This window comes from Peromyscus leucopus, chromosome 10, assembly GCF_004664715.2.
Source record: "Peromyscus leucopus breed LL Stock chromosome 10, UCI_PerLeu_2.1, whole genome shotgun sequence".
Taxonomy (NCBI): Eukaryota; Metazoa; Chordata; class Mammalia; order Rodentia; family Cricetidae; genus Peromyscus; species Peromyscus leucopus.
In genome coordinates, this window is record NC_051071.1 from 1,893,511 (window position 1) to 1,906,909 (window position 13,399).

Sequence of the window (13,399 nt, forward strand, 5' to 3'; positions counted from 1 at the left end):
AGAGATCATGGTTCAAGGGTGTAGGCGTCTCCCTGGCAGTTATCTGAAGGTGGAATAGTTGGGGAGGCCAGGGCTCTGCTGGGGTCCCTGGAGGACTGTTACAGACGATCCTGTTACCACAGTTGGAGCCAGAGATTTTGGCCCTGACAGAGCCCAGGCCAGGAATGTGAAAAATGACCAGGATCCCATTCACAGGTGTAGACACTGCCCTGCCCTGCCAACAGGTGCTGCTTGGGAATATGGGTTGACGTTCTAGAACTTTCTGTGTTTCAAAATGTACTGGCAACACATTTTTTACAGGGATACTTTCACCTGTTCAATATTAGAAATACGTTCAAATTAAAAGTAAAGATCATTTTGGGGTTCCAGTAAAGCCTGGTGGTAGGGCAGCCTCAGGTTTGGGGCTGGTGAACTCTGGAGCGTTTTCTAGAAGGAGCATCTTTCCTTCTGCCAGGTCAGGGGCTAGCTTTCCCGTGCATGGTCCTAGCCCTGCAGCTGGCTGCCTGGGATGTTCAGGGAGTTTAGTTTGCTGTGACTCATAGAGCCTGAGAAGGTTGGGGAATAGACTGGGTGTTGCCCTTGTTCCCAGATACCGAGGCTGGAGTTTGGAGCGAACACTGTGGACTTTGCCCAGACACCTGCCCACACAGGCGGGTCAGACACCAGTTACTGGGGCAACTCCATGAGGAAGGCCTCTGGGTGTTAAACTGAGTTCAGCCTTCTGTGGAAGGCCCTGATGCCATCCAGCCCTGTGAAATGGTGCCTATATGTCCCAACAGTCTCCAGGCCCTCAGCATGACCCCACACTGCCCTCAGGCCTGCCCTCTGGGCCTGGAGCCCAGCCTAAGTGTCAGATTTGTACTAGCGACCTGCTGAGCACAGGGGGATGCCTGCCTGATGCCATGTGAGGGACAGGGTGTCGGGAAGAATCCCACACTCCTGCAGGAGGGTGGGGACCCTCAGCATGCTCTGTACTCCTGGGCTCCCACCTGCTCCATGGGCCCCCCCCGGGTGGTGGGTCTGCAGAGCATAGCAGTGTCCTGCTGTCACTGTGGGATAATGCAGTGGTCTAACAATGCCTTCTGTCTTGCTTCCTCCAGCTGACATCATCTCCACTGTCGAGTTCAACCACACTGGGGAACTGCTGGCCACAGGTGACAAGGGTGGCCGTGTGGTTATCTTCCAGCGGGAACCAGAGGTATGTGTGTGTGGGGGGGTCAGGAGGGAGGTGGGAAGAGGGTGGGCAGATGGCTAGAGTGCAGGGGTGAGGGTAGGGTCAAGGTGGATGTGGGTCTGAGCAGGACTTCTGACCCACCTTGCCTACGTGTCCCATCTAGAGTCCCCTCACCAAGTCCCCTCTGTCATGAGGTCCCTGGGGCTGGAGGGAAAGGGGATGGGCCTACGAGGTGGACTGTGTCAGCTCCTAAAGCCCCCCCGACTCAACAGGAGTTTGCTGATGGTTCACTGGCAATTCTGTAGTCCCAGGCAAAGCAACAAGTCCCCAGGAGAACCTTCCCTACGCGTATGTGGGGGGAGGACCCCGCCCCTACCCCATCCAGCTCTCTGCTGGCCTGCCTGGCAGGTTTTGCTCAAGCCTCCACCCTTCACATCAGTCTCCATCTGCTCCTCTGCTCTCCCCTGTTGCTGTGCAGCAGAATTCTGAATACAACAAGAACAGCCCGAGACCATCCACCCTGGAGGTCATTTCTGAAACCTTGAGAGGACTGTGCGGTCCGAGACCCCTTGCCCATTCACGGAGAAACTACTTTACACAGACATTGGGATGAGCTGTTCCTATTCCATATTCCAGACGGTTTCTGCCTTTGCTCGTTCTTGCTGGCCTCTGAGGGTACAGATGCACACCCATTTACAGACAAGCCAATCAGCAGCAAGCCCCATGGAAACCTGCCGGGCTCTTGGCTCTGTCGTCACACTCCCCTCCAGCAAGGGGTCTCTCTCACCACTGAATGTGTTGGGGATGGGAAACCAGGGAGGGGGAGGAGGGAGAGGCTCAGGGAGGCAGGGTTAGGGAGAGGAGCTGAAGCCAGCCGAGCCCAGGCTGCATTAGCTCACGCAGTCCCGCATTGCCGCCCCACCAGGCAGAGAGTTGCTGTTACCCTTCATCTGACAGCTGAAGAACCGCAGCAGCATAGAGAGCTTAAAATAGCTCCCCAAGGGCAGGCCAGGGACAGACTGATGCACACAGGTGTCACAAGACAGACTGTCCCACCAGGGTACACCAGAGTCAGCCATCGTTCTGCACAGTGCAAAGAGAAATGTGCTCGGAGGTTCTGGTTTTTCCCCTTTACTGTCTCTTCCCTCTGGTCCTGCTGGCCTTTTTCACAACTAGTGCTCATGGGAGGAGGAGGCAAAAAACGTGAAAGGATTTTCAAACAGGACAAGCAAGACAGAGACTACCGGTAACCTAAAAATAGACATTTTCAAAATGAACAGAAAAAGCTGACCCTGGGCTTGGCTGACCGTCTTCACTTGTTCCCAGCTGGGATTTCATGTTGTCATAGAAACTTGACTTGTCTGCTAGAAAAGTGGTCCCTGGTGTTTATGGCAGGTCTAACACTCAGTATTTGGGGGCCTCCACCAAGAGGGGGTTCATAGCAGGAACTCTGCTGCCCAAACGGGGATGGGAGCTGCCATGGGAAGCTGGGTTAGGGCCTGACAGATGAGGGTAGGTAGAGCCTTGGCATTGATTGGCATCTGGCCTCATCTGGGTGAATGGTGGCCACTTCATGGATATATGGGGTGAGCCCTGGCCTCACAAGATGAGGGTCTAAGTTTGATCCGCAGAGCCCACATAAAAATACATATCCTGTGATCCCAGTTTTGGGGAGGCAGAGGCAGGCAGATCCCCAGGTGAGGTCCAGGACAATGGGAATCCCTGCCTCAAAGAGGATGGGCAGTGTTCTGAGGATGACATCTAAGGTTGTCCCTTGTCTCTGTATGCATGCTCACACACATGCGTGTATACCTGCACACACATACCTGCATGCCCCTTGTACATACACACACACACACCCCTGCACACACACACACACCCCTGCACACACACACACACCCCTGCACACACACACACACACACACACATACACACACCTGCACACACATGCACACTTGCATTAGCAGCTTCCTTTGGTGGTGTAGATAGCACCCCCCAGTGCACCGGCGGATTCAGCTCCATCTCATGTCTGCCTCCATCAGCCCTGGCTGCTCCTGTGGCTCAGCCTGCCTTTGGGTTTCCCTGCAGAGTAAGAACGCGCCTCACAGCCAGGGTGAGTACGACGTGTACAGCACCTTCCAGAGCCATGAGCCAGAGTTTGACTACCTGAAGAGCCTGGAGATAGAGGAGAAAATCAACAAGATCAAATGGCTCCCGCAGCAGAACGCCGCACACTCGCTGCTGTCCACCAACGGTGAGGCCCGGCGGCGGGGACGGCTGGCCTGACCTCCCTCAGGCTTCCTGGTTTCTCTGTGACTTTAGTGTTGATCGGACCACTCTCTTCAGCTTTCCGTGGCTAATCACAAATCTCACCCCTCCCCCCCGCATTGTAGACACAGTGGTCACGGGTATTTCCAAGGTAGAGATGAGGTTGAATATTCCAAAACCAGGGACCACAAGCTATCAACTGAACTCTTAGTCAGAGTCACAGTTACCCAGACTGGGGCTGCCCCCAGTGGTGGGGAGAACAGACGGATGGCTGGCCTTTGTCCCTTTCCTCCAAGACGTGCTGTGTGGCCTCAGAAAGCTGTTGTTACATGCCAGCTCTGCCTGCCACCCCTAGACTGGGTCCAGGTCTCCCAGCCCCTGCTGGCCTGGGCACACCTAGTTCCCACACTCACCCTCCTGTTCCTCCTTCCCTCCTCAGCCCGTGAGTCAGGGTCAGGAGTCTGGTAGGGCAGACTTGGGTCCTGGCCGGCTTTGTGGCCTGGGGCATGTGGCCTTGCTTTCATTAGCTTCAGTATGCACACTGCCCAGGGGTCGACTGGCTCCCTCCTGAGGTTGTGGGGAGCTATGATATCCATCCAGTGCTCTGAGAATGGTCAATGCCTTGTGAGCCTGAGGGAGGCTGGGAAGATGGTGTCACCAGTGCCTCCCTTGAAGAAGTCCTACTGCTGAGGGGGCCTCGAGGGCTTCCTGAGAACGACTCAGCCTCTATCACCTGCCTGCCTGCCCCCACAATCTCTCACATGGTGACTTCCCTCCTCATCCCCTCTCCATCCACTGGATATTGCCTCGTGAAGTCTGCCCTGATGTTTCACCTCCGCCTGACCCCTCCCTTGACATGACACTTGTCACTCTAATTGTGTGTCTCTGCCAGGCTTCCAGAGGACAGGTTCTAAATGGCCTTCTGGAGGCCTGGCTGGGATCGGTTCAGCACACCTATACTCTGGGGTCTTTATCTTGTGCGGGAGTGGATGGATAGTCACATGGGACTAGGAGCGTGTAAAGATGACACTAAGCTTGTGTCTCTGTGTGTGTGTGCATGTGCACGTGTGTGCCCATGCATGTATATATGTCTTTAAAAATAACCTCCTGACATTCTGGAAGGAAGGCCAGCCATGGGAGTCACCTACTTCTTAGCCCCCACAAAACTTCTAGACCAGCTTTATACCCCAATTCCACCCAGTCCTTACAGAAGACTGAAGGTCCCTATTGGAGGCCCCATCGGACATCAGTTTTCCCTCTAGCTCCTTCCCATGCTTACAGTTGTTTCTGACTGCTGCGGTTGTCAGGGTTCTCTGGGGACCCAGACCTGGGGGGGGGGGCAGACAGAGGAGAAAGGGAAAGGAGGAGATGGAGAGGAACTCGCCCCTGTGATTGTGAGGCCAGAAGCGCACAGCTCAAGCCTGAAGGGTGTCTGCTGAGAGTCCCTTCTCCCTGGGAGGTGGGCTTCTGTTCTGCCAGAGCCTTCAGCCAATTATACGATGTCCATCCTCTCCTGGTGGCAGGTTATCGGCTTGATGGATTTAAGTTTTAATTGCCTCTAAAAGATCCTTCACAGCAAGAGCCGATGTGTTTTTTAACAGTGCCCGTGGCAGAGCCAAGGCGGGCCATGAGATTACCATCATCTACGCTTCCTCCTGTGACATCCGAGGGAGGAGTGCAGAGAAGAGAAGCCCTTGGAACTGGCTTCTGGGTGGCAGGTACCACCAAGTTAGGAAGGGCAGATAGGCCATCCTCTTCTCAGGAAGGAACAGTGGTACAGACCCATTGTAGAGGTCGGTAGTGATCCTTGCCAGGACCATACCCTTTGACCTAGCAACATCCCCTGTCAGCGACTAGGAAAGGTGGGGTGAAGATAGATTCCCCAAATGCAGATGTAGTCTATGTAAGGCATTGTGAGGGAGAACTTGGCTGTGTGAGAACAGGGATTTGGGGTGACCCCTGGGGTACATGTCACTGTCCTTCTGGCTAGAGCAGGTATTCTCTTCCTGAACTGGCTGTTCTTCCCCGTTCTGTTCTTAAAGATAAAACTATTAAGTTATGGAAGATCACCGAACGAGACAAGAGGCCGGAGGGCTACAACCTGAAGGATGAGGAGGGGAAGCTGAAAGACCTGTCCACGGTGACATCACTGCAGGTGAGCAAATGAAAGACAGACCTGTCCACGGTGACGTCCTGAATGTCAGAATGTCCAGCGTTTATGTTCTACCAGGCATGAGATGTCTAGGACTCTTAGAGCTAGAGTCAGGGCCATACTGTTGTGACATTATTCCTGGGGCAATGAACGAACAATCTACTTGTCCTAGATGGGGAACCAATAACAGACCAAAGTATAGATACTACCAAGCCCACCAAGGTGAGCCAATGAGTTTTTGTTTTGTTTTTTTGTTTTGTTTTGTTTTTGTTTTTGTTTTTTCAAGACAGGGTTTCTTTGTGTAATAGCTCTGGGTGTCCTGGAACTCACTTTGTAGACCAGGCTGGCCTTGAACTTACATAGATCTGCCTGCCTCTGTCTCCTGAGTGCTGGGACTAAAGGCATGTGCCACCATGCTTGGCTGAACCAATGAGTTTTATTGGGATTACTTAGAGGAGCAGAAATGAGTGATAAACAGTTACATCACCAAAGCCCACCCCAGCATGGTGACAGTTTATGAAAGCTGGGAACCTGGAGCACACTGCACAGCCTACAGTGGCTGGACAGGTTGGCGCGCCCTTTCCAGGTGGCTCAGCTGGTCTGATTCTCTACCAGGCAGCTCGGCTGGTCAGTTCCCTGGTCTCTGCTTCTTCCAGGCTGATGGCTGAGCCTTTTCTAAGCAGCTCAGCTTGTTAGAGAGTAACTTTGTAGTCTTCACTGTTTATATACTCCTGGAAAGGGAGGGACTTAGTGAAACCTGGTCAGTTTCAGGGACTTCCTGAAGCTGTTTTGAGTTGTTTGTCTACCGTCCAAAAGGAGCTTCCCTGAAGGATGAATTGTTACACCTCCCCTTAGACCAGTAGTTCTCAACCTTCCTGATGTTGTCCAACCACACAATTATTTCGTTGCTACTTCATAACTGTAATTTTGCTACTGTTATGAATCATAATGTAAATATTTGAAATACAGTATATCTGATATGCGACCCCTGTGAAAGGGCTGTTCGACCCCCAGAGGGGTCTTGACCCACAGGTTGAGAATCACTGCCTTAGACCATTCTGTTATTTCACCTTGTAAACATCCTGTCCTAACATATTCTGTTGTTCCACTTCCTTTTTATATCCTATGTCCTCAGAATTCCCCCCAGGATGAAAATTTTTAATCCACTACACAGCACACACCCTGGATGCCTCCTTACTGGCATGGTGTGGTGGGCTGTGTCTGTGAAGGGCCCTTTACCTGCAGTTGAGGGGACAGCAAGTCATAAAATGCCCGTGACAGATAGGAGAAACTGAGTCCCAGAGTATAGCCACACTTCCCCTGTAGTTACTGAGTTGAGCTCAGTGTGCCCTGAGCCCTGGGCTGTTATTGGGTGGAGGGAGCTGGGCTAGATCTTCTTAGGTGCAGCGAGGGCTGGAAGGTGGCTCGGTAGAGTTAATTAAGAGGCATAAGGACTTGCATCCTCCAGCAGAGTATGGAACTTGCAAGAAAGAGTTGGGGGGGGGGGCTGGAGCGATGGCTCAGTGGTTAAGAGCACTCACTGTTCTTGCAGAGGACCTGGGTTTGGCTCCCAGCACCTACATGACAGCTTACAGCTATCTGTAACTCCAGTCCTAAGGGGTTTGATGCCCTCTTCTGACCTCCTGGAGTACCAAGCACACACAATAGTTCATATGCATACATGCAGTCAAAATGCTCATATACATAAAATAAAGAATGAGGGGTGGGTGGGTGTGTGTGCGCGCGCGAGCGTGCATGTGCACATGCACGTGCATGCTGAGCACTTCAGTTCACGTGAGGTGGGTCAGGTTTACCTCCTGAGCCCCTTGTACAGGCCAGGAAACTTTGAAAACCTCACAGTTAAATAGTCTTGTAGAGCATGCTGCGTGAGCAGGGCAGGTGAAGGACATTTGCCATCTATTTATTTATCTACTTATTTCACACCCTGCTCCTGAATGAGTGTTGCATCCTCCCATTAAGATTGTGTGTCCTCTGCCAGGCAGTGGTGGCACACACCTTTAATCTCAGCTCTTGAGAGGCAGAAGCAGGAGGATATCTGTGAGTTCAAGGCCAGCCTGGTCTACAGAGAGTTCCAGAATAGCCAAGGCTACACAGAGAAACCCTGTTTCGGACAAAAAAAAAAAAAAAAAAAAAGATTGTGTGTCCTGTGACACTTCTCCCTCCCCTGCCCATGTGACTGACTGCCTCTGCTCTGCAGGTGCCTGTGCTGAAGCCCATGGATCTGATGGTGGAGGTGAGCCCGAGGAGAATCTTCGCCAATGGCCACACCTACCACATCAACTCCATCTCAGTCAACAGTGACTGTGAGACATACATGTCGGCGGATGACCTACGCATCAACCTCTGGCATCTGGCCATCACTGATCGGAGCTTCAGTATCCTTGGCTTGACCTGCAGGGAAGTGGCCTCGGGGTGATATATAAGCACACTGGCTTCCGGGGCTTCAGTCTTGGCAGCTTCCTGACTGCAGAACCATCCTGTCTAGGCTGTAAAGGAGGCCAAGTGTGGGATCACAAGGTGTCTATTTATGAACACTTTAAAGAGACAGATGCTGTGAAGGCTCCATCACACCTCATGCCTCCTTACAGTGTCCGTGGTCTCCATCACCTTGGTCCCCATAGGAACGATGGAGGAGCAAGAGAGCTAGAGGCAACATGCTCTGGAGGAGAGGAGACTGACCCCCCCCACCCCACCCCCCCACCCCCACCCCGACAGCTACCTAGAGGTTGCATCCCCTTATGTTGGTCCAGTATTGTGTCGCTCTGGATGTAGAGTATCAGAGACTTGGGTGTCAGAAGCCAGGCAGAAATGGGGTCCTGGTGTCAGAACAAGATAGGGAGTGAGCATTGTCCCTCCCCCAGCCTGCTACGGAGAGAGCCACTTACAGGACATGTCAGCATAGCCTGCACCAAGCTGGGGAAGGGTAGGGCCCATCCAGGAAGGGCGGGCTGCTAACACGTCACTATACGGACTGTCGATGACAGCCGTATTAAGTGAAGCTTTATGTGCTGGGCTTTTGCTCAGTGAGATGGGCTTTGTCACCAGTGCCTTTCCAGTAAGGGACCTGAGTCATAGAGCCTGAGCTCATAGATGACAAGTATCTACTGGGAAAGAGTGAGGGGCAGGGAAAGGCTTAGCTGTGATGGAATGGAGACAGTACAAAAATGGTGACTTCGTCGATTTGGGGTTTGTTGTAACTGTCTTTGGACCTACGTGGCCATAGTAGAACAAGTTAGTTGTGAACAAGGAAAGAGAGTTGATCACTACAACACTAAGACTTGCTGATCACTCCAACACTGAAACTTGTCCCTGTGACCCTGGCCTCCTTTTCTCATCTAGAACACAGGAATTATGCTCACCCATATCGAAGAGCACAGTATTCACCAGCAGGTGTTTATTCAATACCCACTGACATGCTTGAAGCTGACACTAGGTATGGAAGGCCCTGAGATGCAGGTGTCTTTAGTGACCAGTTCTGGGGTCTTGGAGACAGGCCAGCATATGCTGAACACGTTCTTCATCCACCTCTACTGTGGACCATAGGCAGCAGGCAGGCAGAGAAGAAACCAAGGTGGGCCTTTGCCGTGTGAATCTGTGGGCCTGGAGCAGATGGTGTGTGTGAAAGTGGGTGGGATAACTGACCAGGAAACCTGGGCTGCTGAGGGAGAGTGGAAAGAGAACACGTCAGTGGACTGGTGGGCCCTGTGGGAACTGGAGTGGAAAGGGAGCATGTCAGTGGACTGGTGGGCTCTGTGGGAACTGGAGTGGAAAGGGAGCATGTCAGTGGACTGTGGGCCCTGTGGGAATGAGTAAACTAACATGGCTGTTATGGAAGTGTGTCCAACTTATGTGTGGCTCCAGTTTTGTGAAAGTGCCTGGTAAGCCGCTGACAAGAGATGCCTGGCTTGTTCACTGGAGGAAGGGGTGTGTGTCACATGCTGCTGAAGACCCAGAGGTGGCTTGGGGAAAACTAGGACTTGAAGCAGCCTCCTCTCTGGCTGGCAGGTTAATCGGGGAGCCATGTTGCCTCCCTGCGGCCTGCTGGTGGCAGGCCACAGAGGGATGAGATTCAGACACCTGGAACAGAGCTCTGGGCTCAGTCCCTGAGGTGAGCCTCCCTTAGCAGAAAAGGGTCTGGACTCGGGGCTGCAAGTGTTTCCATGGGTCTGAGGGCAGCTGAGTAATTAGAGATGTCATACTTCTGGCATGGACAGGGCCAGAAGAGAGGTGTGTGTGACCTCATGCTGAGCTGGGATGGCTCTGAGCTTATGTGATACCCTCTGGTCTATCTGGGGGTCACCTGGAGGACTCTGGCTCATCCATCCTGAGGAGGCCATTCTGAGCGCAGGGAGCTGGGCTGGGTCTGGACCAGGGTCTTGCATCCCTTTCTATCTTGCTCTTTTGTCAGCCTCTGCTCAAAGTTCCCAGTGGTCCCTTTGGCTTCCGAGACTGCCCTGTGCTCCTCAGTAGTGGCTGGTGATCCTTGGTGATACTTCCCTCATCCCATCCCCAAACTCTCAGACATGTCTGTCCTTTAGGGACCCATGGAGCCATGTTCCATCCTCTGCTGAGTCCCCTCTTACTCTTGGCCCCATGACCCTTTTACCCATAAGCCTCTGCCCTCAGTCCCATGGCCCAGTCCCATCTGTCCTTGCCATGCCCTTCCTGGGCTGGCAGGACCCCTCCTGGGCCCCATCTCCTCTGATTTCTGGCTACGCAGGGATTTCTATGACAACACACACAGTTTTGGGTTGGGAACCCAGGATGAGACCTCCCTGTGTCCCCGGCACTCTGCAGCCCAGGGCAGAGGTACTGTAGGCATTTCGATACAAAGCAGGCAAGCGACTTTAGAGTGTGGAAGCCACTGCTTGCACGTGGGTCTAGGACAGCCACTTTCCTGCCTGTGTGAGACCAAGATGACTCAAACGGCAGACCCTGAGGAGCTGGAGGTCAGCCTGGGCCCCAGCCTGGACTCGCCTTTTGTTCTTCTCAGGGCCGTCAGTGTCCAGGAAGGCGGAATGAGCAAAGCCAGGTTCTCCTCAGGACCCTGAAGCAGGCCAGGCCAGTGTACCCATAGCCTCTGCTCCTTCCTGGAAGTTTTCCCTCAGCCCCACTCAGCCTGTTGAAACTTCCTCATGTCCTGCAACAGTGGCACTTGAGGTATTGTTTGCAGAGGACAGGTTTTTTTGTTTGTTTTTGTTTTTTTAAATGCTTCACAGAAGAGGTCTTTTCATAAGTTGCACAAAGGCACCTTCCCAGCCAGAAAGATATTCTGCACAGGGATCCAGGATGCTACTGACACTGTGCTATGACCCTCATTCCTGTGCTGGAACCGTGACCGGAATCTCAAGATGCTGCTGCTGTGCGATCAGCGTGTTCAGGGCTTGTCAGCCTAAAATCAAGCACAGGGGTCCTGGGTGACTGGCATCCTTAGCTGAAGAGGTGACGAGATCACCGGCACAAGGGTGGGACAGCAGAGACGAGGTAAGGACACAGGGAGCAGAGCAGGTGACCCCATGGAAATGCCAGCAATAGGCTTTGGGAGACTCCCGCCCTGTCCTTACCTGAGCAGTGGACTTCTAGGTTCCCAAACTCCGAGAACTGGGTGCCCGAGGCTTCACCCACTCACCTTTGGCATTGTGCTGTGGCAGCCAGGCTCTAGGTCTAGGATTTGCTATGCTGTGCCTTGAGTGCCCTCAGGTCTTGCTTGCAGCCAGGTCATCTGCTGGAGGAAATTTGGAGAGAAAACCAGTTCTTTTTTTTAGACCATCTATATGTGCAGAAGGGGCCTTTGGGGGCTCTCCACACGGGAGGCCCTTCCGCAGGGTTCCGGCAGAGCTGCCTCTTTTCTCACTCCAGCCACTACTTGGTTGCCATGACAATGCCTTCTAGCCTTGAGAGCAGGGTCCTTGGGAAGACATGTGGATGAGCCTCATGCTTTGCCCAGTGCAGTCAGTGGAGCCCAGGGCTTCCATATTCTCTCTCCTGAAACCTCCATTTGCACTTGGCATCCGCCGTGTTGAGTGACAGCTGTAGCCACAGCATCGGGGTCCTTGGCGTGCTCAGGCTGCTGGAAGGCCTGCCCTGCCCTGACATTTGGAAGCCAGCTCCCCCCTCCACAGCTCCACATGTGGCTCTGGGTATGTCCCTGCTCACCCCAGCCTCCCTGCTTTCTTCAGGGATGGGCTCCTTGCTGCCTTCTACCCGGGCTATTACTGTCTCTGGAGGCCAGTTTGCTGTTCCGTCTTTACAGCCTAGCTTCTCTCCTGGTGTCTCCGTGAATGCCCATGCGATGGGGGCTGCTATTGGTTCTCTGCTCTCCGTCCCCACTTCTCCCTTGATATTCTGCTAGAAGAAGCCAAGGATTCTTCAGCTCACAGTCTGGGCTCAGTGAGTGGTGAGCAGAGACTGCCCTGTGAAGAAGGAGAGGCCCTCAGTCCCCGCCACGGCATAGTGTGGATGCTGAGACTCAGTGAATGGAAGCCATGGGACACACGGCCCCTCCTCTCCACAACTCACCAGCCCAAAGTGATAGCAGGACCCAGGCTGAGCTTCAGGAGATCAGGCAATGCCTTTGGCGACAGGAGATGAAGGACAGACAGCCTATTAAAGTCCCCACAGCCTGACAATGCTGCAGAGGCCCGTGTGGCTCATGTTTCCCGTGTCCTTGACAGGAAGGACCACAGATGTCATTCTGGATCCAAACACAGCCTGGCTCTGCAGTAGCCTGGCGGTCTCTCACCCGACCTGTAGCTCACACTGGGGTGTAGCATGTGTAGAGCTCCACCTGCCTTTTAGGGCTGTTCCTGGCGGTCTAGCCTCTACCATCTCTTCTAGTCCCTGGTGGCTGTTGCTGTCCCCATCACCGAGTGACTCAGGAGGTGTCTGTCTCCCATCCCCCAGCCCCTGCACCTGTACCACTCTCTGTGTGTCTAATGTGGACACTTGTGTTGGACTCCAGGCCGCCTGGGGAAGCTAGGAGTGCTGTCACCCCAACACCCTCCCTATTACAGAATTGTGTTGCTGTCCCCATTTTCCAGCCTCTGAGGGTCATATCCTTTGTGGGGCATCTCGGCTCATGGCCACCCAGGTCAGTCCTGGAAAGGAACCATTATTTTCCAATCACACTCAAGCCCCCATTTTGCATAGGGGGAAACTGAGGTTTGTGGGTTCCTGTGTGGCATAGCATATTCTGGAGAGCTATGTTCTGACATCTAGCCCAGGACCCCTAAATTCTGACATGATCTCCAAAATTAAAGCCACCTGGAGGGGTCATAGTTGAGAGTATCTGGAAGCCCCCGCTGACGTGGCATGCAAGGAGAGGTATGTCCAGCACATTAGGGCTGTGTGTTCTTCCCACAGCCACCCCTTGTCAGGCGTCTCCTTCAGGCCCCCGTTTTAGGATGGATTCAATAAAATTTAGTGGCATAAGTTGTGATGATTAATCTTGATTGTCTACTTGATTGGATTTAGAATCACCATGGAAACCAATTCCTGAGTATGTGTGTGAGGGATTATCTAGATTTGATTAATGGAGGTGAAAGGGAAGACCCATCAAAATGTAGGTGACACCATTCATTCCCTGGGCTCAGGTCCTGGAAAGAATGGAAAGGACAAGGTCAGAATCCACAAGGTCTCACTATATAGACCTGGCTAACCCAAGTCTTGGCTTGCTATGTGGACCAGGCTGACCCCAAATTAACAGAGGCTACAACTGTCTCCTGACTGCTGGGATTAAAGACATGTATCACCAACCTTGATCTTTTCCTCTCTTAAAAAAATAC

At 53.0% G+C, this 13,399-nt stretch overlaps 1 protein-coding gene across 2 annotated transcripts in view; it reads left to right on the forward strand.

Annotated features, from left to right (window-relative positions):
- Window positions 1-13,399, forward strand: part of Ppp2r2c (protein phosphatase 2 regulatory subunit Bgamma) — a 90,213-nt gene that overhangs the window by 57,348 nt on the left and 19,466 nt on the right. For both annotated transcript variants that reach the window (XM_028882345.2, XM_028882344.2), the window contains exons 2-5: window positions 1,101-1,198; window positions 3,263-3,428; window positions 5,485-5,597; window positions 7,813-7,990. In XM_028882345.2, coding sequence (XP_028738178.1) covers window positions 1,101-1,198; window positions 3,263-3,428; window positions 5,485-5,597; window positions 7,813-7,990 — 555 coding nt within the window. The remainder of the gene's footprint in view (window positions 1-1,100; window positions 1,199-3,262; window positions 3,429-5,484; window positions 5,598-7,812; window positions 7,991-13,399) is intronic.